The sequence below is a fragment of the Huiozyma naganishii genome, chromosome 1 (assembly GCF_000348985.1).
Source record: "Huiozyma naganishii CBS 8797 chromosome 1, complete genome".
NCBI classification, from domain to species: domain Eukaryota; kingdom Fungi; phylum Ascomycota; class Saccharomycetes; order Saccharomycetales; family Saccharomycetaceae; genus Huiozyma; species Huiozyma naganishii.
The window spans coordinates 46,625-69,758 of NC_035922.1; the positions used below are offsets into that span (position 1 = coordinate 46,625).

The 23,134-nt window shown below is 48.6% G+C and overlaps 15 protein-coding genes across 15 annotated transcripts; 9 read left to right on the forward strand and 6 right to left on the reverse strand.

Annotated features, from left to right (window-relative positions):
* Positions 1-372: 372 nt before the first annotated feature.
* Positions 373-1,359, reverse strand: RPL18A (60S ribosomal protein eL18; the record flags this gene model as incomplete). Its single annotated transcript, XM_022608340.1, has 2 exons — positions 373-821; positions 1,248-1,359. 2 exons carry the CDS (start codon positions 1,357-1,359, stop codon positions 373-375), a joined length of 561 nt encoding a protein of 186 aa, XP_022462075.1.
* A 1,109-nt stretch (positions 1,360-2,468) lies between these two features.
* On the reverse strand, positions 2,469-4,016 carry MCH4 (Mch4p; the record flags this gene model as incomplete). The annotated part of the gene is made up of 1 exon (XM_022608451.1): positions 2,469-4,016. The coding sequence occupies one exon, from the start codon at positions 4,014-4,016 to the stop codon at positions 2,469-2,471; it is 1,548 nt and encodes a 515-aa protein (XP_022462076.1).
* Positions 4,017-4,625: 609 nt separating this feature from the next.
* On the forward strand, positions 4,626-6,398 carry RRI2 (Rri2p; the record flags this gene model as incomplete). The annotated part of the gene is made up of 1 exon (XM_022608563.1): positions 4,626-6,398. The coding sequence occupies one exon, from the start codon at positions 4,626-4,628 to the stop codon at positions 6,396-6,398; it is 1,773 nt and encodes a 590-aa protein (XP_022462077.1).
* A 685-nt stretch (positions 6,399-7,083) lies between these two features.
* On the forward strand, positions 7,084-8,388 carry MSN1 (Msn1p; the record flags this gene model as incomplete). Its single annotated transcript, XM_022608674.1, has 1 exon — positions 7,084-8,388. The coding sequence occupies one exon, from the start codon at positions 7,084-7,086 to the stop codon at positions 8,386-8,388; it is 1,305 nt and encodes a 434-aa protein (XP_022462078.1).
* A 257-nt stretch (positions 8,389-8,645) lies between these two features.
* On the forward strand, positions 8,646-10,226 carry PAP2 (non-canonical poly(A) polymerase PAP2; the record flags this gene model as incomplete). The annotated part of the gene is made up of 1 exon (XM_022608785.1): positions 8,646-10,226. The coding sequence occupies one exon, from the start codon at positions 8,646-8,648 to the stop codon at positions 10,224-10,226; it is 1,581 nt and encodes a 526-aa protein (XP_022462079.1).
* Positions 10,227-10,380: 154 nt separating this feature from the next.
* PTH4 (Pth4p) lies at positions 10,381-10,926 on the reverse strand (the record flags this gene model as incomplete). The annotated part of the gene is made up of 1 exon (XM_022608896.1): positions 10,381-10,926. The coding sequence occupies one exon, from the start codon at positions 10,924-10,926 to the stop codon at positions 10,381-10,383; it is 546 nt and encodes a 181-aa protein (XP_022462080.1).
* A 153-nt stretch (positions 10,927-11,079) lies between these two features.
* On the forward strand, positions 11,080-12,915 carry KNAG0A01460 (Rab GTPase-activating protein MSB4; the record flags this gene model as incomplete). Its single annotated transcript, XM_022609007.1, has 1 exon — positions 11,080-12,915. The coding sequence occupies one exon, from the start codon at positions 11,080-11,082 to the stop codon at positions 12,913-12,915; it is 1,836 nt and encodes a 611-aa protein (XP_022462081.1).
* Positions 12,916-13,029: 114 nt separating this feature from the next.
* MDY2 (Mdy2p) lies at positions 13,030-13,626 on the reverse strand (the record flags this gene model as incomplete). Its single annotated transcript, XM_022609118.1, has 1 exon — positions 13,030-13,626. The coding sequence occupies one exon, from the start codon at positions 13,624-13,626 to the stop codon at positions 13,030-13,032; it is 597 nt and encodes a 198-aa protein (XP_022462082.1).
* A 286-nt stretch (positions 13,627-13,912) lies between these two features.
* On the forward strand, positions 13,913-14,761 carry SHR5 (Shr5p; the record flags this gene model as incomplete). The annotated part of the gene is made up of 1 exon (XM_022609229.1): positions 13,913-14,761. One exon carries the CDS (start codon positions 13,913-13,915, stop codon positions 14,759-14,761), a length of 849 nt encoding a protein of 282 aa, XP_022462083.1.
* A 796-nt stretch (positions 14,762-15,557) lies between these two features.
* PCL1 (Pcl1p) lies at positions 15,558-16,346 on the forward strand (the record flags this gene model as incomplete). Its single annotated transcript, XM_022609340.1, has 1 exon — positions 15,558-16,346. The coding sequence occupies one exon, from the start codon at positions 15,558-15,560 to the stop codon at positions 16,344-16,346; it is 789 nt and encodes a 262-aa protein (XP_022462084.1).
* Positions 16,347-16,835: 489 nt separating this feature from the next.
* Positions 16,836-17,330, reverse strand: KNAG0A01500 (uncharacterized protein; the record flags this gene model as incomplete). The annotated part of the gene is made up of 1 exon (XM_022609451.1): positions 16,836-17,330. The coding sequence occupies one exon, from the start codon at positions 17,328-17,330 to the stop codon at positions 16,836-16,838; it is 495 nt and encodes a 164-aa protein (XP_022462085.1).
* A 427-nt stretch (positions 17,331-17,757) lies between these two features.
* Positions 17,758-20,064, forward strand: KNAG0A01510 (uncharacterized protein; the record flags this gene model as incomplete). The annotated part of the gene is made up of 1 exon (XM_022609562.1): positions 17,758-20,064. The coding sequence occupies one exon, from the start codon at positions 17,758-17,760 to the stop codon at positions 20,062-20,064; it is 2,307 nt and encodes a 768-aa protein (XP_022462086.1).
* Positions 20,065-20,368: 304 nt separating this feature from the next.
* On the forward strand, positions 20,369-20,650 carry SPG1 (Spg1p; the record flags this gene model as incomplete). The annotated part of the gene is made up of 1 exon (XM_022609674.1): positions 20,369-20,650. One exon carries the CDS (start codon positions 20,369-20,371, stop codon positions 20,648-20,650), a length of 282 nt encoding a protein of 93 aa, XP_022462087.1.
* Positions 20,651-20,992: 342 nt separating this feature from the next.
* Positions 20,993-21,454, forward strand: MIC26 (Mic26p; the record flags this gene model as incomplete). Its single annotated transcript, XM_022609785.1, has 1 exon — positions 20,993-21,454. One exon carries the CDS (start codon positions 20,993-20,995, stop codon positions 21,452-21,454), a length of 462 nt encoding a protein of 153 aa, XP_022462088.1.
* A 318-nt stretch (positions 21,455-21,772) lies between these two features.
* YHB1 (flavohemoglobin) lies at positions 21,773-22,981 on the reverse strand (the record flags this gene model as incomplete). The annotated part of the gene is made up of 1 exon (XM_022609896.1): positions 21,773-22,981. One exon carries the CDS (start codon positions 22,979-22,981, stop codon positions 21,773-21,775), a length of 1,209 nt encoding a protein of 402 aa, XP_022462089.1.
* Positions 22,982-23,134: the final 153 nt, after the last annotated feature.

Genomic DNA, 23,134 nt, shown 5'->3' on the forward strand with positions numbered 1-23,134 from the left:
ACGTAAACTGTCCACTGATGTTACACTGTATTGGCCCCATCGCCTCTTTTGATATTATTCTTTCGATATTTGAGAAATTTCAAAGTCGCAGAAATTGCGTCGTTACCGTAAAGAGTAATATCTTTAACAAATGTAAAAAACAAATACTCTGGTGTACGGGTGTTTACTGGGTGTACGGATGTATTGAAGTAATGCAGTCCTCAAATCATAAACACCAGAACCGTCCACCTCTCTGCAATACTTCTTTTGGATGAGGAAGAAACGATGACAAGCTAAAAAAAGAGCCAAATGGTGTTGTTGAAATTAAAATGACGGATACAGTTTTGCATATCTAATATATAGAGACGTAATGAATATTCTGTTTTAACTAACTTACACCTTGAAACCCTTTGATCTCCGTCTACCTCTAGCTCTTTCGAACTTTCTACCGGTAGACAAGATTCTTGGGGCCTTACCCTTGTGTGGACCCATACCGAAGTGTCTGACAGCTTCTCTGGCGTTTCTTGGACCTCTTAGAATCAAAGTGTTTTGACCCTTTGGAGCTCTGACAGCCAATTGGTCAAGAGTAATACACTCACCACCGGCCTTGGTGATGCTAGCACGGGCGCTGGCGGTGAATCTCAAAGCAGCGACAGTGGTCTTTGGGAAGTCAAAGATTCTGTGGTCATCGGTGACGGTACCAACGACGACAACAGTCTTTTGGGCAGCACCCTCTTGCTTCAAAGCTCTGACAATTCTGTAAACAGACACAGGTGGTCTGTTGATTTTGGACAAGAACAGAGACTTCAAGACAACCTTGTTGAATGGAGCATCAGTACGACCTGGACAAAAAAATAGAAAACATAGAATCGAATGAGGATTCAATTTTTCAATGGAATTGTTAGTAAGACTTGTTAAATGTGGGAATGTTTTTTGAAGTAATGAGGAAACTGTTGCCAATTGCCTCATTTCCAAAAAATGTAAAAAAGATTCTGCTCAGATTGTGCCGCACAGAATGGAAGAACCATCCGCACTCGCAGAACTCTACTAATTGTATACCAGAGTCGTCCCCAAAAGAACAAAATTGGAAATACAATTATCGAACAAAGAGGAAGGAGAGAACGTGAGTTCTTCTCGTTCTTCATTGTACAACATAATTAGTAGTTGCACAATAGAGAGTAGCTGCATCTTGGAAGATGTGACCATTCTCATACTGTGACAGAATCCCTTAACAGTCCTAAATGACTAGAAAAAAATGTTTCACATACGAGCTAGGAAAGTGTAAAGCTTGACTAGCAACTTCAAGTAGACGTTGTCAGACTTTGGAGCAGTTCTGTGACTGACTCTCTTGTGTTGCTTGGAAGTGTGATCAATACCCATTCTTGAAGCGTTACTGTACTTTGTCTTTTGCTATTGAAAGGGAGAAGATGACTCGAAACAAAAACTAGTCTGTTATGGGTCAGAGAGCAATAAATTGAAATTTCAAACGTGAACGAGAAGCAAAAAAAAGATTCAGAAATTTGCGTCCGTTGAAAATGGCATTTACTTTAACAGGAAATCTAGAAATTCAAACTTGAAAATAATAGAAAAAAATACAAAATAAACCCAAACATTTTGAAAAATAAAAAACAGTCACAAAAGTTTAACACCGGCGTTCTTCTTTCACTTAATCGCCCAAAAGGGAAATATCCCCTCCGGGGTGCCACCCTTTCTTTACACAGATATGATACGTATATAAGAAGAGTGAGTTTCCAAGATCTTCTAACGGTGGTTGCTGTCGTTCGCTCGTTTCTGACAGTTGCGGTTTTTGTCGAGGTTAATCAAGATCAAGTATCGTTGGCTAACCAGTAACGTTTATTCCCAAGGTATGCTCTGACCTTTGCCAACTAATAACCTAGTAGTTAAACACTACATTTATAAATGGTATTGAGGGAGAGTTTTTAGTCGGTATGCCCATGCGTTTTCGCGGAACATATATGTATCTATCTATGTCGCTTCTTTCCGCGTTTTAGGGTGAGCCCGACACTGCTTCATGTGGGTCTGACTGCGTTTTTTCGTTTCGCAGATGGAGCGTGCAATAATGCATTTTCTCTTCCTGGGACTGTGGCTGCTTCTTTATTTCTTTTTTTGGTTTATTCCTTCTCAATTTTTGTGCTTATGAATTTTCCTTGGTACCCTTATGTTCCCTGTTGATATTCGATCCTTTGGTGGTAATCACAGCAAGTTTGGTTCCTTTTTCCTCTTTTTTTCTAGAAACCTGCATCCCCGATGTTACGCTTTGGGGTGTATCTTGGTGCAGCGTTGATGAAAGACGCCGTTTTTTCTTATATTTGACTGGTAAATTGATTCCCTCTTGTCCTAAATGTCCCGTTTATTTTACTTCTGGTGAAAATAATTGCTAAATATTTAAGTGCTCTCTTTTTAGTTGTCCATAAGAAGTATGTATAGTTGCATCCAACTAATAAATATATTCCACAGTCCCAAAACATTTAGAATTTGCACATTTTTTTACCAACACAAATGTACCTTGATATCATGAAACATACCGCACCGACCCCCATAATGGCCGAGTTAAATATGATCAGATTATTGTAGTTGGATAGGGTGCCCTTCCCAATAAGGGCACCACCAATGGGCATAATTGGTATGGTTATTAGCGCCTCCAGGAAATAACACGTAGCGTATCTTTTCCCGAAATCTTCTGTCCTGGAGATTTGACCCAAACAAACTGGAGTTAGCGACAGAACGGTCCCCGTAGAGAACCCGTATAGACAAACGTAGGCCCAAAGGACACTCCTGTTAGTTCCAAAGGGTAGCCACATTACAAAATTGAATATTGTAGCCATCCAAACAGTAATGATCATAATGTTAAAGCGGCCAACCCACTTATCGGCTAGGTAACCGGGGATGTACCTTCCCAGTATGCCAACAGCGTTTGATGCCGTGATCAAGTTATAGGAAACTGTTTCAGAGTTCCCCACAGACATGGAATACCCTGCCAGGTACGTTGAGGAGGAGGTCAACGATGCCTCTGATAGAGAGGATCCTAGGGCACAAAACAGAAACTTCCAATCTAAAAGGTATCTCCAATTGAACGACGATTGAATATACCATTTGATGATCTCCCCTTTAGATTTGAATGGCTCGGATACTGGTTTATCTCTCTCCTTCGCCAACAGCGTGGCGAGAGCCAAACAAATAAAGCAGATTAGGGCAAATATTCTGATGGCCCATACAAAACCCACCTCTTCGTACAGTTTCCGTAGTATTGGTGGGAACATTATACCACCGACAGACCCACCTATAGTAGCGATACTAGTAGCAGTGGCCCTCTTTCTGAAAAACCAAGTCGCCAACACACTGACTAAAGGTGTCATTAGCAGTCCTGTCCCTGTCCCAGACAAAATAGAAAACGCCAGGATAAACTGCCAAACTGTATGGCAGTCAGCCAGTGCGACGATACCAGCAACGTACAGAAGAGACCCCCCAATCATGGGACCTCTGCTACCGTTTCTATCGAAATAACTACCCGCAAATATGCAACTGATGAAACTTATTGCCAGGTACAGTGAAAAGATCCAAGAGATCGTCGAGGAGCTGACTGTGGCCAATTGATGCTTTGACACGTACGATTCGATAGCACCTAGTGAGTTGATAGTACCAAAGACTGGAATCAGTCCCATGAAGGAGCCAAATACTACAAGGTAAGCTTGCCATCCACCATCTGGGAAATCGCTGTCGATATCGTAAAGTTGGATATCTCTTTCGGTAAGCTCATGCGATACAACGTTGTGCAGCCGATGGGACCCATTGTCGACTTCGAAGGGCTCGTTCTTCTTCGTTATTGTTGCATTTTCGGGAAAATCCTGAAGAGCAAACCCAGAACTGGGACCCTCTGGGTTGTTGTTCGGGTCATCGAGCATACCATCTATCCCGCTATCTTCAGCATCGGCATCTCGTCCCCTTAACGAATGTCTCTGGACAAATGATTGGAAAGAGTAGCTGAGCGCGGGCAATGGAAACAACGTGTTGACCATTGGCCCCTTTGCAAAAAGAGATAAAGCAGGTCCAGAAGACGATTCGGTGGAAGCAAGACCGCGAGATTACTTTCTAGAGACTCTTTATGTCTTTTGCTGTCTCACAACGTCGAGCGAAAAATAGTCATAAATCCGAGTTCTGATGAGTCAGGCAGATTTGAACAGTCTCTCAATTAACAACCCCCAAACAAAGGGGACCCGAATGAGCCACAGGAAGTGTCTCAAACACGGTGGCCATTCTGGCATGACCCGTCAATGCTCCATTTTCTTTATCTTGAGCTGCGGTTAGAAGGATGGGGTCACGGAGCAAGATGTACGTAATTACTAACTTTGTCTTTACTTGATCAGTGCGTCTCAGTCAAGCGAAACAGAGGGGAGACCGGTGTTGGTGTAATGTACTGTACTATGTGTAAACACTTGTTCTATACCGGAATCTGCTACATCCGTTTTGGTTTATTCCCAATTGCTCTTGTTATAAAACAGTAAAATTTCAAGTTTGAATGTGCGGTGTTCCAGTAGTAGTGAGGAAGGGAAAGGTTGGTCATTGTGGCGTAACCTGCCTACTTTTAGGGGCCAATGTCAGAGGATGAAGATGGCGACTATGCCTTCATGATCTCGGAGGATGAAGAGATGCAAATGAGTGATATGGAGTTCGAGAGCGAGGGCGAGGATAAAGCTGGCGCGATGCGAGTGCCAGCGGCCGTAGCAGCCGATGAGGATACTAGGAGGCAGCCAGAACTGGTGTTAGAGATGGGGGGTTTACTTCTCAATGATAGAGAGTGGGGTAGGGCAAGAGCGCTATTCCACGAGGTATTGAGCAACACCAGTACGGATTGCCATGTTTTAGTACAATCCTGGTTCCATCTTCTGGAGTGTTGGGCTCAGGAAATTCGGTACCAAAACAATATCAACAAATTGGAACTCTACCAAGATTGCCGCAATTTTGTCCAGTTTTTAGTCCGTGAAGGTGGAGCCGGTTTGGAACTTTCGAAACTTCATGCGATATTGGAGGATTTGTTCCCGTCCGTTGATAACAAGTTCTTGTTCGACCTTCTCCCTGAAGATACTCATGATACTACTCTAAGAGGCATTGTTCGGATGCAATTAGAATTGTGTGAGACTTTTGAGCCGCTAGAGCATTCGATCAGCGAAGATATAGAGGAGCTTTTGGCGTTCAAGCGTGCTACCGCGAGGCAGTGGTGGATGTTCCTTGAAGGCGATCGTCGAATCGATCTGTCGATCCTTGGGAAGTTACAGAGAGATATTATACAGCAGGCGACTTTAGTGGATTCCCACGGCACGGAGTACCTTGTTGCTAAGACGAATTTTTTCCTGCAGCTGTTTATTAGCCACTATTTCAGCACTTATTCGACGATGAAGGACGAGGACGACAAAGTTGCCGAGTGTTTAAACGTGTTAGTGTCGCTTTCGAAGCGGTCGCTGATTGTCTCCCAGGATTCCCGACTGATGTACCTTTACCATCTATCGATGGCGATTCTATCGTTGCCGCGGGACACACGGGACCAGGACTTAGGGTTGGTCACGAACTATCGTTTACAAGTTGAGAGTTGCAGGGACCATTTCTTGAAGTGTTTGCAGCACTTGGATCAAATGGGTACACTGCGGTCGCTTCATTTGAAACCTGGGCAATTTGTTCTTGCAGGGTTCATTCTGACCAGTATTGTTGTGACGCCTTACGACGAGGGGAAATCTGTGAACCCGTTTGATTTCGAGCAATTGAGGATTCTGAAGGACGAGCCCATAATGGAGACGCTGCGCGGCATTTACACGAATTTTTTAGACCTCAAACTCCCTGAGATGTACCATTACATCGGGCAACTACACTGTGTAGCGCGGTCCCTGCAAGCGTTGACGAGCAACGTGCAACGTCTGGGTCAGACACTACGTCTGTGGCGGCGGGTGGCCCCCACGTACTCTAGCATCTCGATTGACGACCTACGGCAGCAACTGAGTTACTCGCGGGCTCTAACCCCCTCGAGGGACGACATCTTGACGATTCTGATGAAGTCCGTGCTGCGGTCTACGAGGGAGACATACTTCAAGATCGATCTGACGAACGACATCGTGCACTTCGGCGCGGAGCACAGGCGCCCGCTAACAGACTTCCCGAAGCGGAGCTTTGCGCTGCCGGGCAAAGAAGACGGACCCTTGAGCCAGGAGTACGCTAACGACGTCGGCGTGTACAACGACGCGGAGCCGGCCCGCCACGCGCGCGGCGCCCCTCTCGAACAGTTCTTCCAGACACTGCACCAGCAGCGGGACCGCCAGCCCTCGCGGACTGCCCCATCCTCGTCCTCTTCCAACTGCACCAGCAACATGGCGACCATCCAACTGTACGAGATACTCGAGACGATGCCGTGAGTCCCACTGGCGCTACCACTCTGCGCGAACGCACCCAAAACGGCAACGCACATTCTTTTTGTTTTTGGTCTTCCCTTTTAGGAAGTTTGTATGTCGATCATCCCGCCTCGAGGGTTTCGAAGGCTCGCCCACCCACAGCCGCAGCACTCGCTGCACGACCCCGCCCTCCCCGCACGACAACCCCAGGCGCAGGAAGATACAACACGGTGCCTCTACCCTCGACCCCCGCTTGGTGCACTGCTGCTGGCTCTGGAAGACTCTCTTCGCTCGAGGCTGCGTTTCCTGTGGCTGATTACTTCATTGTGCTTGTTTTTGTTTTGTTTTTTTCCTTCTGCCTCTGCTTCCAATGCAGTGTAACGTGAGACCACTGTTCACTTCGCTGCTTTGGCTTCTAGGTCTCGCTCTGGTTTGATTAACTCCGCCAGCGGGGCACGAGCAAGAGGGCTGACTGGTGCGATAGAGGGCGTTCCTTGTTTTTTTGCAGTTGCGTGTTTGTTCTGTAAGTGTCGTCGTGCTTCTCCAGTTGCAATTGTTCAATCGCAGACACACAGACACAGAGGCTGAGTACGTGGGATAGTTGGAAGGTTTGACGATCTCCCTCTGTCATTATTTTTTTTTCACTCTGGGGAAAGTGACATTACATACTTTGAGCTGGAACACACAAAGTTACCGTCAGTACACGGGGATGGACGACTCGGTGCACAAGACGAGGAAGGAGATGCTCATGCGGGAGATGAGCAACGTGGAGTCGATGGCTGACGACGGTGACCGTGTGGCAGGGGGCGGGTCCGTTTCTGGGCCCGGACACGGGGACGGCGGTGTCGCTGGTGCGGCGGAGGGGTCGTTTCTCGACGGGAGGGTTGGGGAGCTGGAGCGGCGGATTGCGATGTTCGAGACGATGTTCCATGCGCTCAGCGCGAAGCTGGACCACAACTTCAAGAAGTACGACATGGTCGTCAATTCGCAGCAGCAGCAGATCAACGAGCTGAACTCGATGATCTCTGTCATGCTGAACGACCAGGCACGGCACGGCGAGATACTCAGGGACAAGCTGTCCAGCAGCGTGCACGGCATCACCGCCACTACGAGTCTCATCAACGGTATACACTTGAACTTGCCTAGCGACACAACCCCAACGGCGAGCACCGTGGGGACGAACACCGCGATCGTCCCACAGCAGCAGCAGGGGAGCGGGAACCAGGGGCTCAACATGAGAGGCGGAATGTTTAACCAGTCCAGCTCAGACCCGTTCTTCGACGATATTCTGAACAGCAGCACCAACAACAATAACAATAACGCCGGGACACGCCAGGACGGAGCAATGCGGATGGTCGGCGGCGCAGTGAAGCCCACTTTCATCAGAGAGACGTTCAATTCCAACGGCAGAGTGCTACAGCAGCCGCAAGTGAACGCCGGACCGTTCCAGAACGCGGCGATGAGCTACGACCAACAACAGCAGCAGCATGCGATGCCACAGCAACCGCTCGTACAGACGGCCGGTGGGAGCGTAGTAGACACAGGCTCAGAGAACCACAGGCAGAGCAGCATCAGCCGAAGGGCCAGTCCGCGGCACGACCAGACGATCTTCGAGACCGGGGACCAATCGCCCCCCGGGAACTCGCACGCCGCCGCTGCCGCCTCCGCGGGGACGCAGCGCATGATCTCGAAGGAATTCCAGTTCATCAAGTCGCCGCACACGGTCCGCGAGGTGTGGCTCGAGTACACGGAGGGCGTTAGTGGGCAGCCATCGCTCAGGGAGATGGAGAACCGGTACCAGACGAGCTGGCGCCGCGACCCGGCTGTCACGAAGCACTACGCGCGCAGGAAGGTGCTGTGCAAGGCCATTGAGAAAGGACTTTCCAGGGGCTACACGCTGGAGTACATAATCGACTTGCTCGAGAACTACAGGATTGTCGACCACGATAAGGGCATCAAGCAGCCAATTGGGTGGCTGTGCCACCCGGGGAACATCCCCGAACTGCTGAGGTGAGGGCGCCCCACGGAGCGACTCTACCCTACACAGCAGTGTTTTTGTAACTATTAGTACCGACGCAACAAGCGGTATCTACGAGCCTATATCATGTAGCAGTAATGACATTCTTTTGATACGACTTTCCTTCCATATTGAAAAAAATTTTCAGTCATCGCCTGCTGCAACCAGCGTCAAGTGACTGAAGGTTATGGGACAGTGGTAGTGGTAGTACCCGTAGCAGTACGTTTTAGTTGGGGGAAGACACCTGTGGCAGGATGAGTGCTGTAGGACAGGTCGAGAGCGAGAGATCGTTGGCTGACCACGACGTCATTTTGCTGGAGGACTCCAGTGACAACAGCGAAGGTTTCGACGACTACGATGGGCACTTCGACAACCCGACAGAGCCCACCACGAAGCAGTCCAGTGTGGCTCCCGTGAGCGAGTACCCACAGATAGAGAAAGGTGTTGTGATAAACCAGTTGTCCAATAACGACGATTTCATATCTCTCTCGGACAGTGAGGAGAGTGATGGAGAGAAGGAGAAAGAGGAGAAGGACGGCACCAACGTGGAAGCAGCAGCATTATCGGGGGATAACGCTACGAAGAAACAGGCTGCAGTAACCCCAGCCGCGGGTGATTACCCCTGGATCACAAACCACGACCACTCGAAACAGAAAGAGATTGCCGACTGGCTCACTTTGGAGGTGAAGGACTTTATCTCGTACATTTCGCCCAACAGGGTAGAGATCAAGCAACGTAACACCACCATTGGGAAGATCAGGGCCGCCGTGTCCGAACTGTGGCCAGACGCCGATCTACACGTTTTCGGGTCGTATGCGACAGACTTGTACCTTCCAGGTTCCGACATCGATTGTGTGGTGAACAGTAAGGGCGGGGACAAGGAGAATCAGAGCAGCCTTTACAAACTGGCCACGCACTTGAAGAAAAACGGGCTGGCCACAGAGATCGAGATCATCGCCAAGGCGCGGGTCCCCATCATCAAATTTGTGGAGCCGGAATCACGGATCCACATCGACGTTTCCTTTGAGAGGATCAATGGTCTCGAGGCAGCAAAACTTATCCGTGAGTGGCTTGAGAGCACTCCAGGTTTAAGGGAGCTTGTCCTCATTATTAAACAGTTTCTGCACTCAAGAAGGTTGAACAACGTTCACACTGGTGGTCTGGGCGGATTCAGCATAATATGCCTCGTGTATTCGTTTTTGAGCATGCACCCGCGTGTTATTACAAATGAGATTGACCCGATTGATAATCTCGGGGTGCTCCTTATTGATTTCTTCGAATTGTACGGTAAAAACTTTGGGTACGACGACGTGGCCATAAGCTTGTCAAACGGCGTCCCAAGCTACCTACCGAAGCGAGAGTGGAGGGAATTGCATCCGATTCGGAACAGTTTTGCGTTGGCTATACAGGACCCGGGGGACCGTGCCAATAATATAAGCCGTGGAACTTTCAATATACGAGATATCAAAAAGGCCTTCGCCGGTGCGTTTGACCTTCTTACAATCAGGTGCTACGAACTGGACCAGGCGTTGTTTAGTGAGAGAGTTGGGAAGAGTATCCTGGGTAATGTTATAAAGTATAAGGGCAAGCAGAGGGATTTCAAAGACGAGAGAAACTTGGTGCTCAACAAAGCCATCATCGAGAACGAGGACTTCCATAAGAAGCGTAGTCGAACAGATGACGACGACGAGCTCGACAAGCACAACGACGGGAAGCCAGAGAAGAAGCGCAGCAAGACTAAGAAACCGAAAAAGACCTCCAAAAGGCGAAGTCAGGCTTCACAGGTTGAAGCGTACCAAGAGGATAACGACGATTACAACCCTCAAGAGTACTGAAGGTAATGGCGTGCACAAAGTAGTATTAAATTGGATACTAATAAAGAAAACCCTTATACCAAAGCATACAATATTATTACGACAACTACTGCATATAAACTATATAGAGAGAGGGGGTGATAACGTGAGTGGGAACAAGCGATTGCTCAGTGTATCAATACGTTGACTTCCTCGACCTTTTCTTGTCACTGTGGATCCGTTTCTCTTGTAATCGTCTTCGGTTCCTTTGCCTTGCAATCTTCGCCCATTTCTGTCTCGTTTCCACAGGAGTCTCTGTGGGGAACCAGCATACCTGCTTTATTTCATCGACAAGTTTCTCGAGACAGCGTTCCTGGTTGCTCGATCTGGACCTCGTTTCATCCGACTGAACAGTAAGGGAGTCACCTAACCTCGAATAGTACCTGCAAATTCGGCCCCCTGAGTTACCCATAATCTGTTCCCTTACTAAGGTGGGGAACCAGCTGTCCGCGGAAAATTGAGGCACCGTTAATGTACACTTCGTGTTCACTTTATTGATGTTCTGTCCTCCTGGCCCACTAGACCTGTCGAACCTGTATTTTATTCGGCCATTTTGGGAAAGCGTAGCGCTATTAAGCACTCTGATCCACTCCCTGGCACTGTCCGTGTGGAGTCGAGCTAATTGACGAGTTCCGATCAGACAACGATGGCCAATTGGCAACATACCACACTGGAACAGCATCGCATAGGTCGTCTTAGAGCCTAAAAACGGTGAAACTTTGCGAACATTATTGAAATTGTTAAAGCGCAAGTGTCAACACTTGACAGGTTTGTGAGAGAAAGTGTGGCAGGGCTTTAACTAGACCGGCTCGAACACCCACTTGTTGGTACTCGTATGAATTGCTCGGAGAAAGAGTTGCCGGCTGAGTCCTCCCCTACAAAGGACGAGTTCAAGAAATGTCCCTCGACGCCGAATCTGCAGAACATTAGGGATCTCTCGAGCGAACATCACCGCGAAGATCATGCAAATGGTTATCTACCCATTGGAAACCGCTTCCACCAGGAGGAGGCAGTATCACCGAGTGCAGGTTCTGGGCGCGGCAGTCTGCTAGATCTGTATGGTGACGATGACAACAGCTACGTCCAAGTTTCACCTACTCCTTCTCACCACTCATTACGGCGACGGTCCACGGACGCCGGTGGGAACCGCACCTCTACAACTAGAAGTGTGCATTCTACTACCACAAAGAGGCGATCTGCTATTCCAGAGTTGCAAAATCTGGATCGGTATGGGTTTAGGAAACAGAACAACTACATTACATTGAAAGATTATGATAATTGGTGGCAGAATTACTCCAAATACTGCGTCAGAAGGAAACATAAGTGGCAACTCTTTTTAACCAAGAGTGGGCTGTCGCTTAACGGTGACTCTCCGACCAAGTTCCCGCCGCAGAGTGAAAAATTGAAGAGGTACGTAAGAAAGGGCATACCCGCCGAATGGAGGGGCAATGCGTGGTGGTATTTTGCGCGCGGAGACGAGATGTTGAACAAGCACAAAGGTCTGTACGACAAGTTGGTTGACAAATGTCAAGCGGAAAAAGTCAAAGTTAGAGATATCGATGTCATTGAAAGAGATTTGAATAGAACTTTCCCTGACAATATACATTTTCATCGGGAGTCCTTTCAAGTAGAGGACCCACTGATGATACGATCTCTTCGTCGAGTTCTTGTTGCATTTTCCCTGTACGATCCGAATATCGGTTATTGTCAATCAATGAACTTTCTGGTTGGGCTGTTACTTTTCTTCATGAATGAGGAGAGGGCATTTTGGATGCTCGTAATTATCACCAAAAAGTATCTGCCAGAAGTTCATTCAGTCAATCTGGAGGGAGTCAACATCGATCAGGGGGTGCTCATTCTCTGTATCAAGCAGTATCTTCCTGAACTTTGGACCAAAATGGAATCCACTTACACAAACGACGGAGAGATCGGTAGCTCCGATCAGCAAGATGCCCTGAAACAGATGGAAATTTTGAATAAATTACCACCAATCACATTGTCAACGGCAAGTTGGTTTATGAGTTGTTTTATTGGAGTTGTCCCCATTGAGACCACGTTGCGAATTTGGGATTGTCTGTTCTACGAAAAGTCTCATTTCCTCTTTAAAGTATCGCTGGCGATTTTCAAGCTATGTGAAGGGGAACTGGTGGAGAAGAAACCGTCTTTACTATTTTCTCAGAATATTTTTGCGTCTTTCAGCAACGAATCGTTGTTAAGTAACCACACACACGATTGGGCTGCCCACCAGAATATGAACCGAGACGATTATGACATGATTTTGTTTCAGGTTATACAGACCTTCCCGAAAAAACTCTTGAACCCTAATGATATATTCGATAAAGTACTCTTCAAAAAGAAGATACCGCTTAACAAATTGGACCAAGATGAAATCGATAAGATCCGAAAATACGTGATCTCGCAAAGGAAGAAATGGGTTCGTTTTAACAAAGTTTTGAAGAAGGGAGATTCCAGTAGCAGTGCAATCGTTGCCGAGGCTAAGGTTGACTCGAGAAACGCTGCAGTCAGTAAGGAGTTTGGAATGAGTGATGATATGATAGCAGATGTGCTAGCATCAGAATTGTCTGGGTTCAAAAGGATGAGTTTGGCAGGTGTTGATTGGAACACAAATATAAAGGCGAGGGTTAAACAGATGAAACAGCAGGGCAAATAGGAGGACAGTATGTGTTTTCAATGTACTGTCCTCTCAGAGGGATTTATAGATTCATACATGTGTACATGATATACTATTTTTCCTAATCGTCCTTCTGTTCTGCAGAACAAGTGATTAGGCGAGCTCCCAGCCTCTTTTCAATCTCTGCAGAGATGAGGCGGCATCCTCTGGAGAGGCAAAAGTGGACTGAAGCACTGACTCAATTTTGTCCCATGGGATCTCAACAGTTTTGTTTGCATCAACAGGCAGTTCGGCCGGTTCCGGGGCCTCGTCCGGTGTCGCAGTTTGTTCCACCACAGTGGGTTTGGATACCATAACATTAATGACAGAGTTGTCCTCTGCCTTTAAATCCCGAACAAGAGTACTGTCATGTAGTACTTTCCCCTTGAGCAGCAGTTTTAGCTGCTCAACCTGCTGAAGAGTCTCCTCGTGTTCGACCAGAAACTGCTTCATTTGCCTGACAGTTTCGTCCGGCTGGAAGCTGCTCGCTACGCTGAACTTGGGAGCACGAACGCTCTTTAAAGTGACGTTCACGGCCGCGTTACCAGCAGCCCCGTGGGTCCGTTTTGGGTCGTACTTGTACTTCAAGGGAGGCAGAGCGACACCCAGAGTTTTCACCTCCGATAGAGGTTTCTGGAAGTCCGGTCCGAGTGCCGGTTTGTTGATAGTAGCAAGCGTCAAAAACTTGGTCACAAAATCCTTATCAGACATTGTTGGGTATAGCGAGCAAGGGTCAAATTGGTTCCGTATCCTCCACTACAGCCCTTCACTCTGTGAACTTGTCCAAACTCTGAACGGTATTTGCGATATGTAATATATATATTTTTGTTCCCACTGTTTACGTAACTTTGTGTGGTGATGAACGGCATCGCATGATAAGAGCAACTTGTAGACGTGTGTGTTGTAGCTGGTCCAATTGCCCTGTGGGATTAGGTAGACGTGACACGGGCATTGAATCTTCCAGAGGGTGGACACGAAAGAGAGACAAAGAGAGGAGATGCTTGAGGAGTTGCACAGTTCCATAGTGCAAGCTGGAGTGCCGAGTCTTTCCACCTTCCCAACAGACTCATTAGCGAAGAGCAGTTCGCAACATGAAGATGAGAACGGGCAGGACCAGGCGTCTACGATCCTTGAAGCCGTTAGCGAGTCCACTACTAGCAAAGTCGCAGAAGAGGACTCTTCGGAGCCGCTGTTTTTCAACTACCACGAGTTTGTGGAGACCTTCTACGGTAATTTGGACACGCCGAACGGCCGCTGTGAACACAGCGAGTCGCAGAGCATAACGATAACGCATTTTCCGAATCCGTACTGTGCCATTGATTCGCTTGAATTCCAAACTACAAGGGTCGTGCGGATCCCACGACGATTCGAAACTACATTAGAGTACCCATGCTTCAGCACGATGCTCCCGGGGAACGAACCCGCTGCTATAGTGGACGCCACAGACGGGAAAGAGTTCGTGCCGCATGGTGTGTACGATGACGGACAGCTGTTCGGCTACTCCTCGGTGAGCCCGCTGTCCTTGTATTTTACGCAAGAGGAGTTTGAGGTCATAGTTACTCAGGTGAACCGGTATATTGCCAAGTCCTTCCGGGCAAGTAGCCCGTACAACGTGTTCGACATCGCAGTCGGGATTCTTACGTTGGGTCTGTGGTCGCTGTTGTCCCACTGGCACGAACTACAACCGGTGTCGCTGAAAAAGCTCGACCGTTACATTTTGCATCTGAACAGCTCTACTAAATTTAGTAGCCAGGGCATTAGCATCATCAACCCGAAACGATCTGGGTTCCTATCTTTAGATTTCCAGGTACCGAGACCGAGACTCGCAAAGCCTCAGGTGGAATGATGGGGAGAGGGTACGTGGGGGGGGGGGGCTATACGCAAAGAAAATGGTGATATGGGGACGCCAATTGTTCTGGCACCAAGAGAGATGAGGTAGTTTCGAACGGTTTTCGCGAAGCATGCAGGTTTCGTTGCAGACACGCCAGATCAAAGTTATTCTACTGGATAGAATGCTGAGGGGAGGGGCTGGATGCTCCAGAGGTCAGCAGTTCGTTAGGTGACCGGGCCATCTTTCGTGTCACTCTATGGAACCTTTAGGTGAGGTGTACGGCTTTTTATTTTAGCCCAATGCAGGAATTTCCGTTTCGGGTGACGGTGTACGCGAAAAGGGAAAAGAAGCGTAATGACTTCCCGATTTGGCGTAATTGACGCGAAATTATTCGCGTCGTCCACGGTGGCATTTGGCGACCGTAGAAGGTACTCACTGTGCCGATATGGGACAACTCGATTCCACTTTCCACCTGTTTCTGAGTGCGTATGTCTTTTGACATTTCGTGTCACTGTTGCTTTTCGCTGCTTTTCGCTGCTTTTCGCTTTTCGCAGCTTACTCTGCGAAAGTGTAGATCTAGAAAGGTTCTCCAGCACTGAACATTTGGCGTTACAGTTTTGATTCTCGATGGCCAAAGACAAGGGACGAAAGTTGCTCATTTGATATATAAAGATGCCCGAGGTCCTTCAAGAGTAATGGCATAGTGCAAGAGTGTTTGTCTCCTCTCTGTTAGGAGTTTGTTCCCATCAGCTACTGTTGTACAATAACCAACACACTAAGTTCATCCCCCCCCATAATAAAAACAAACACAATGCAATACTACGAAAAGGCTTTGCACATTCTAATGAAATCGCCCTGCACGGACGAAATGATCCAGTATCTAACGCGTGTGACGCTAAAGGTGCTACCTAACACACCTGCGCAGCAATATCCAAGTCCACCAAGTTCCCCCACGGAGCTTTCTGGGAAGGAGCCTCGTCTACCCTCTCTAAGGACGTTCATCACGAAGCTGGTCAGATACACAAACGTTTACACGCCTACGCTGCTCACTACCGTTTGCTACTTGAACAAGTTGAAGAGGATACTGCCCAAGGACGCTAAGGGTTTGCCATCCACGATCCACAGGCTCTTCCTTGCGTGTCTGATACTGAGTGCCAAATACCACAACGACTCGTCGCCGCTAAACAAACACTGGGCCAAGTACACGGATGGGTTGTTCTCCCTAGAGGATATCAATCTGATGGAGAGGCAGTTACTGAACCTGTTGAACTGGGACCTACGCGTCGAACAGGAGGACCTTATCCTTGACTTGCAAACGTTGCTCGAGCCAATCAGAGACCACGTTGTCGCTACCCAGATCCAGATCAAGAAGAGACAGCAGCGCTCGTCTCCAGTGGCGCAGCAGCTGTCGAACGCCAAGCTGTTCGACTACCAGCGGAACTACTCCGTAGCGTCCAACCTGAGCTCCAGCTCGACGCTGGTTGGCCAGTCGAGGAGCGGCAGTTCGAGCAGCATAAATCTGAAGAGCCAGAGGCCTGCAGACATATGGCAGGACTCCGATCCGCGGGGCTACGCGTGGAGATTGGAGCAGCAGGTATGATCCAGCCCCCCCCCCCTACTTCCCCTCACACATACGCATTAGGTGAATGCACACACAAGTTCGTCACACAGGTTCATCACACTTCAGGTTTTAGTTTTATATTATACATCGTTCATAATAATAATAACAACAATAGTTATAGAATACTTAGCAACCGCGATCAGGGCAGACCTGCTGTATCTGCTAGCAACCCGCTGGCCACAAGGTGCTGCCCAGGAGAGAACCCGCTCGCTTGCCGGTTTCTGGCTTAGCCAACACTGCAGTGCTATACCCTTCCAGGTAATAGTGCTACCGGTAAGCAGGTAATGTAATATTTAACCAACTGCACCCGTGCACCACAGCGTTAAAGAGGCAAACGTGTCCCGAAAGGGAAATTGTGCGCGCGAATTTCCCGTCGTTCGAGCCCCGATTTCCCGCTTCCCGGCCGTATAAGAAGAGCGGACCTGGCGCTGGATCAAGCCATGGGTCTTGGCGGGTTGCTATGTCGTCTCAGGGGGTCGGTAGACGGTGGCGTAGCTTAGGTGCAATTTTGATGGTGAAGGCAGCGAAAAAAAGAGTGAACAGGCGAGCGAGGGAGGAGCCAGAGGAGGACACTGACGCCTCGACGGTCGAGCAGACGTCGAGCGGGTCGAGCGTCGAAGAAACCGAGGAGGAGTCCGAGCAAGAATCGGAGCAGGAATCTGAAGAAGAGGAAGAACCCCCCAAGAAGAGCAAGAAGAGTAAGAAGCGGGTGCCCAAAGCTGCAGAAAAAACCGCAGTGAAGCCAAAGAGCTCGAAGAAAAAGAAAATGAAGGTCAAGCCGATGGTCAAGCCGCTGGAACAGCCCAAGAAACGGTCGATACTGTCCTTCGGTAAAAGGAGCGGTTCTGGTGACAAGTTAGCGAAGAACAAGAAGAAGAAGAAGAAGGTCGTCCAGAGGGAGAGATCTCTGTTCATGAAAATCTTTACCAGTTTCTCCGTCTGAGCACGCTGCTGTCGGGCCATCTTGGCTCCACTGTTTTTGCCCTTCTAAAACTGCGGCAGTGCAAAAGTCGATCCAAGGTGTGGTGTCTGTGCGTGGCACTCAGCATAACATCTTCAAAAATCAAAGAAATTTTAATATATCATCTATAATACGTAATAATAATGCCATAATAACCAAACTTTCGGCATTCTGATCCTTATCCTTTCCCCATCAGTACCAAAGACCAAACGGCCCCCTCGTACCTCCAGGGGGGAGACCAACAAAGTCGAGAAAGTAGTGAATATATCTCTGAACAGGTACAAGAAAAAAAAAAAGACCCTTTTATGATATTTGATAATCTATCGCCCCTCTTAACGTAAGCAGAGGAACCACACGGCATCTTACCGTTCCACCCGATTTAAACGAGTCTTAGAAGTACACTAGCCGGCGGGGGGTATTTTATTACAGATGTCGCAATCCGCGTCCGAGAAGAGACCGGGGAAAGTTTGGTACAACAGGCATATCTCTTTCGATGATTTGGCCCCGAGTCTAATCGACGACGAGATCAAGCTAATCAAGGAAAACAATAGACATGTGGGCTTCAATAACAAGTACATTCACGTTCCACCGCAGTACAACCCACTGTACAATGGTGGTGGCGGTGGCAGTGGTGGCGGTGACGGGACAAAACCAAGGCGGTCTTCCGGTTCCGCTGGTGAATCTGTCGGGACAGGACGTAATGCGTCCGCTCGGAACTATCTGCTGGCGAACACTCAATTGATGACCGCAGCGGGACGGTCTAGGAGTGCGTCCCCCTTTGCAAGGAGGGGCAAGCCCGTCAATGTCAGGGCGCCGACTCCGAGGTTGCCTCCCCCTCGGGGTCCGCCAGTGATAAAGAAAACAGGCAGAGCGATCGATGAGCAGGACGCAATTGCGGACGTGGACATATCCAACATGGATGACGACTTGGAGAGACGTATAAATCATGACACGAAGGAGAACACGCAGTCGAATTCGGGTTCTAAATATGGGTACACGCAGTCGCTCTTCTCGAACTTAAACGAGGTGGAAGATAGAGCAGAGAACAAGAAGCGTGGAGAATTGGTCTCTGGGGTTGCAACTGCTCAAGTGACTCCTGATAAATCCCGGAGGAAATCCTTTGCAAACATGACCAACGAGGAGCTGGCCGCCCTGGAGGACTACTACACTTCAAAGGGGAGATCGTCCGCGACTAAAATGGAAAACTTCGACTTCTCGGAACAAAATACAATATTGTACGACTCACCAACGCAGAACAGTAGTGCCATGGCTCTGGAGCTCTCGGATAAGCTGGCCCCCACGTACCCGTCAAGTCCATCGGTAACGCACAGGGCAATCTCGCTGACGATCCAAAATTATAAATTTACTGAGTACGTCACTGGAATACAAAAGAGAATACCCATCAAGGACCAAAAGGAGCGAAGGTCCTCCCTGCGGGTGGTGAACTGTTACATAAGTGGTAGAAGGTACACCTGGTCGTCTGTAGACTGGTATGTCGAAAACCTGGCGAAAGACGGGGACCATTTGATTATAATGACGTCGATCCCCAACTTCGAGGACAAAATTGACTCGATAGTCTACAAGGAGAAAAGGCAAAAGAAGAAAGCGGATAACTACAAGAAAATGATGGGTGAGACCACCGCCAACAACATTATCAGCACGAAACCAGACGAACAAAGAGTACTGTCCAAGGGTATCCGTTTGCAAGCGATCCACGAGGAGTCCAAAACGGCAGCAAAATCCATCCTTGAATACTATGCGGCAAGATTGGAGGATAAAATTGTCAAAGTCACCGTGGAGCTGGTGAAAGAGGATTCGACAAAGAATGCCATCACTCAGGTCGCAGCTTTATATAAACCGCATTTGCAGGTCATCAGTACCGTCAGTACAAACGTCCAAATCAAGTTCAGAAACGGTAACGTGAAATTACCGTTCTTCATTACGAAACACTATCCGATGCCGGAGTTCATTGTACCCTTCGAGTTCATCGACCCTCGGAAATTAGTCAAAGATGACATGGCTGTTTTCCAGCCGGTCAACAAAGACAACAGACTAGAATGGCTGGACACTGTGATCAAGGACACTTTGGAGAACCCATTCATAAAACAGCACCACTATGAACAGCGAGCCATGGAATCCGACGACGAGTCTCCGAACGGTTCGAGGGAATCGGTCGCTTCCGTCAACGAATACTTCCCTATCTCTCCAGAGACTCAAAAGAAGATCCAGCTGTTTGAAGAGATAGGGTACGTGATCCCGAAGACATCTAGAGATATCCTGATGGAAGATCTAAATTTCATGTTCGACAAGGACGGGAAACGGTTGACCCCTACGTCTACGTCACGGAGACTATCTAGAGTTCAGATCGGCGCCGAGAACAGCATCTACAAGGTCAAGTCGATGATCGACGACAGCGCGAGCCTCGATTCTAACTTGAGGAAGACCAAGTCAGTCACAGTGGGGCACCAATCACACAAGTTTCATAACTCGCTTTCTGCGACAACCTCGAACAGGACAAAGATCTCAAGTGCCCCGCTGTCAAAGGCCAAAAGTTTGGATGTAGCGACGCACCACTCCTCGTCTAGGGGATCAGGGCGTCGTTTGCCTCTGTCGCCCACCTCCAGTAAGAGTCGTGTGAAGACGACCACTAAAAAGTCCGCAGAAAAGAAATCAAAGGACAAGCCCAAGAAGAAGAAAACTGGGCTGGGGTCTATGTTCAACAAGCTATTCAAGTAACCTGCCATACCTCCTACTATTGCACTGTTGGTACTGTTTCTTCTTGAAGAGGGTGCACGCACGGCTGTATCAACTATGTCGTACATTTGGGACCCCGTAATCAGGGGACTCGCTGATATAACGTGACATGACATCCCCTCTCCGGATCTCTCGCAGCCTTGCTTGGAAGGGCTGGCAGTGGTTATGTTACGATGTGATATAAAAAAGGTGCGTACCCCTCCCATCGCGGTGGCATACTTTGTTTTACGTCTGCCCATCTCCTTGTTGGAAGAAAGGTGAAGCAAGAGATTCAGCGAAGATTACAATGAGACTCGATTCTAAAGTTTATTCGGAAGCACAGATGGCAGCGCGGATGCCTCGGTTCAAGTACCTGATGGTTGGGCTCGTCTGCGGTGCCGTCGTGCCCACAATGTACGCCCGGCATTATAACTTACCGCATTTTGATTTCCAGACGATGAAAGAAGAGATGAAAGTGCTCCCCAGGCAGGAGCAGAATGTGCCGCAGGTAACGCATATCCGGCATGGGCTGGCACCCATCGAGGATGAGGATGCGGACACATACCTATTAATGTCGTCCATCATGTAAAATGGCATACAGCAAAGAGGTGAAGAAAAGTCCACGGATGTTTCACCCTTCACCTCTCCCTCCTCTTCCCCCACACACACATGCATCACACTTGCACATGGATATATCCCATTTATGCTCAACACATCGTCCGTATACATATATATATATGAATGTATGAGTGTATGTAACGTACACTCTCATAGTGATATTGTTATTCGTCTTTTATAATTTGTCAAGTTGTGAACCGGTGACGGAGAGTCAAGATATCAGGACCTGTGCAGCGACGAGCGATGCAGGCGGTACTTTTACGGTAAACCGCAACCAGAGGATGGGCAAGTAGGATCTGAGGGTGCGCGGGAAATGGGTGTTTCCGGGAAGCTGACCTCTATGATCCACGACGGGAGAGTGTCCCTGTTGGGACTATTCAAGAGCACTGAGACAAAAGTGGACGAGTTGAGCAAGCAGTACACGAGGGAGGAGCAGGCTGTTGCGCAGAGGGTGAAGTCCGCGTACAGGGATCCACCGGGTACTCTCGTTCCTGGGGTTTCCTACGCGGTGCTAGCAATGATGGCCGGTTCTATAGTCACCAAACGGTACTCTTGGCCACTGCGGGTTTTCGTCCCATTTGGTGCTGGTCTTGTAGCCCTGGATTACAGCTTGCCCCTGACTATGGGTGCTCTACGGGACAGGGTCTACAACTGGGAGCAAGCCAGTTTCCCAGTGCTGACGAAGAAACAAGACGAGATTGCCATGGAGCTGAGAGAGGGATGGAAGGACTGTAAAGACTTCTGGGGCAAAATCCAGGAAAAGATTGGTAAGTGAGGGTGTAGTGGCATTGCGAACGGAGATGGCCCCCCTCCCCCCGCCCTGTAGATATGTATGTAAAGATGTTGACGATGTGGGTTTTACTTAAATAAGAACAAGTTAAAGTTTGAAACGTTGTAATCGTGCAATGTAATGTTTTATTGAGTGATGGGACCAGGCTGACTTAGTGGCAGTAACATAATAATATAATAGTAGTATAAAAGTATTAACAGTAGTGGTGGTACGAGTAGCGATAGGTAATAAATAGTGAACGGCTACTGCTGCCAGTCCGATGAGCCGTTATAAGATATGAGTCGTCAGTGTTTATTTTGCGGTTTACTTCTTCAAGCCGACGTCGACGGTGGACATCTTTGGACCGAAAGGTTCGTAGTGGATCGTGTCGTCCTTGTGTTCCAAAGTCTTCAAGTTTTCGATCATGGACGACATGAACTCTAGGGACCCGCAGATGTAGACGTCCGCGTGGCTTGGGACGTTGGTCTTCAAGAACGTTGGGTTGATGCGCTCGCTGACGTTTGTATGTGTGTAGAAGACCTTGGGGTTCTTGGCCTTTGCTAGCAGAGCGGCCACTTGTTTGGGGAAAGCCTGGTGTTCCTCTGAGTGCGAGGATTGGATCCAGTAGATTGGTCTTTCAGGGTTAGCGTTGATCTGGGTCTCTAGCATGGCTAGCAGTGGGGTGACACCGACACCGGAGGATAGTAGCACCAATGGGATCTCGTTCTGCTTCAACAGCTTCTCGTCCAATGCGAAGTCACCAGCTGGGGCACTCAACTTGATTTGGTCGCCCACTTGGACTTCGTTGTGCAAGAACTCGGAGACAAGACCTGGAGGGTTGTTGACGGAGGTCTCTAGCTTGCAGGCAAACTTGATACCCTTGTCAGTGTTGACAGAGCAGATGGAGTAGTGACGTAGAGCATCGTACTGGTTGTTGTCTCTAGTTGGGTGCGTGTTGACCGTGATGTACTGGCCGGCGACGATGGGCACTTTGCTCAGGTCGACACCGGACCCGTCGACTGGGGCAGCGGTGAACTCATAGATATCCTTAGCGACCAATTCTTTGGCCACGACGGTGAATGGTTTCCAATCTGGCCACGCTTCAGCGTCGTACATTTCCTTTTCGACCTGGATGAAAACGTCAGCGATGGCGCCGTAGGCCTCCCCCCAAGCGGAGATGATCTCTGGAGTAGCAGCGTCCCCCAAAGTCTTCTTGATAGCCTTTAGGAGGTACTCACCGACGATTGGGTAGTGTTCTGGCTTGATCTGTAGGGCACGGTGCTTGAAACCGATCTGTCTCACGTGACCGAGCAGAGGAGTCAAGTCGTCGATGTTCTTAGCGGCGGCCAAGACGGTGGTAGCCAGAGCGGTTGGTTGGGCGCCCTTCTTCTGGTTGGTCTTGTTGAAGATGTTTAGCAGTTCAGTGTGCTCAGTCAACATCATCCCGTAGAAACATCTGGTGATCTCAGCACCACGTTCCTCCAAAGCTGGGATGGTGGCCTTGACCAAGTCACGAGTAGCTTGTGATAGCATATTTTGTTGTGTGGTGTGCGGTGTGTGTATGTGATAAACCTTTTGGTTACTGTGATACTCTACAGTCCAAGATACAAGAGAGAACCTGAACTGGAACGACGATGAGATGCAATAATGCTCGATTATCGCCCTGCTTATATACACAACATTTCC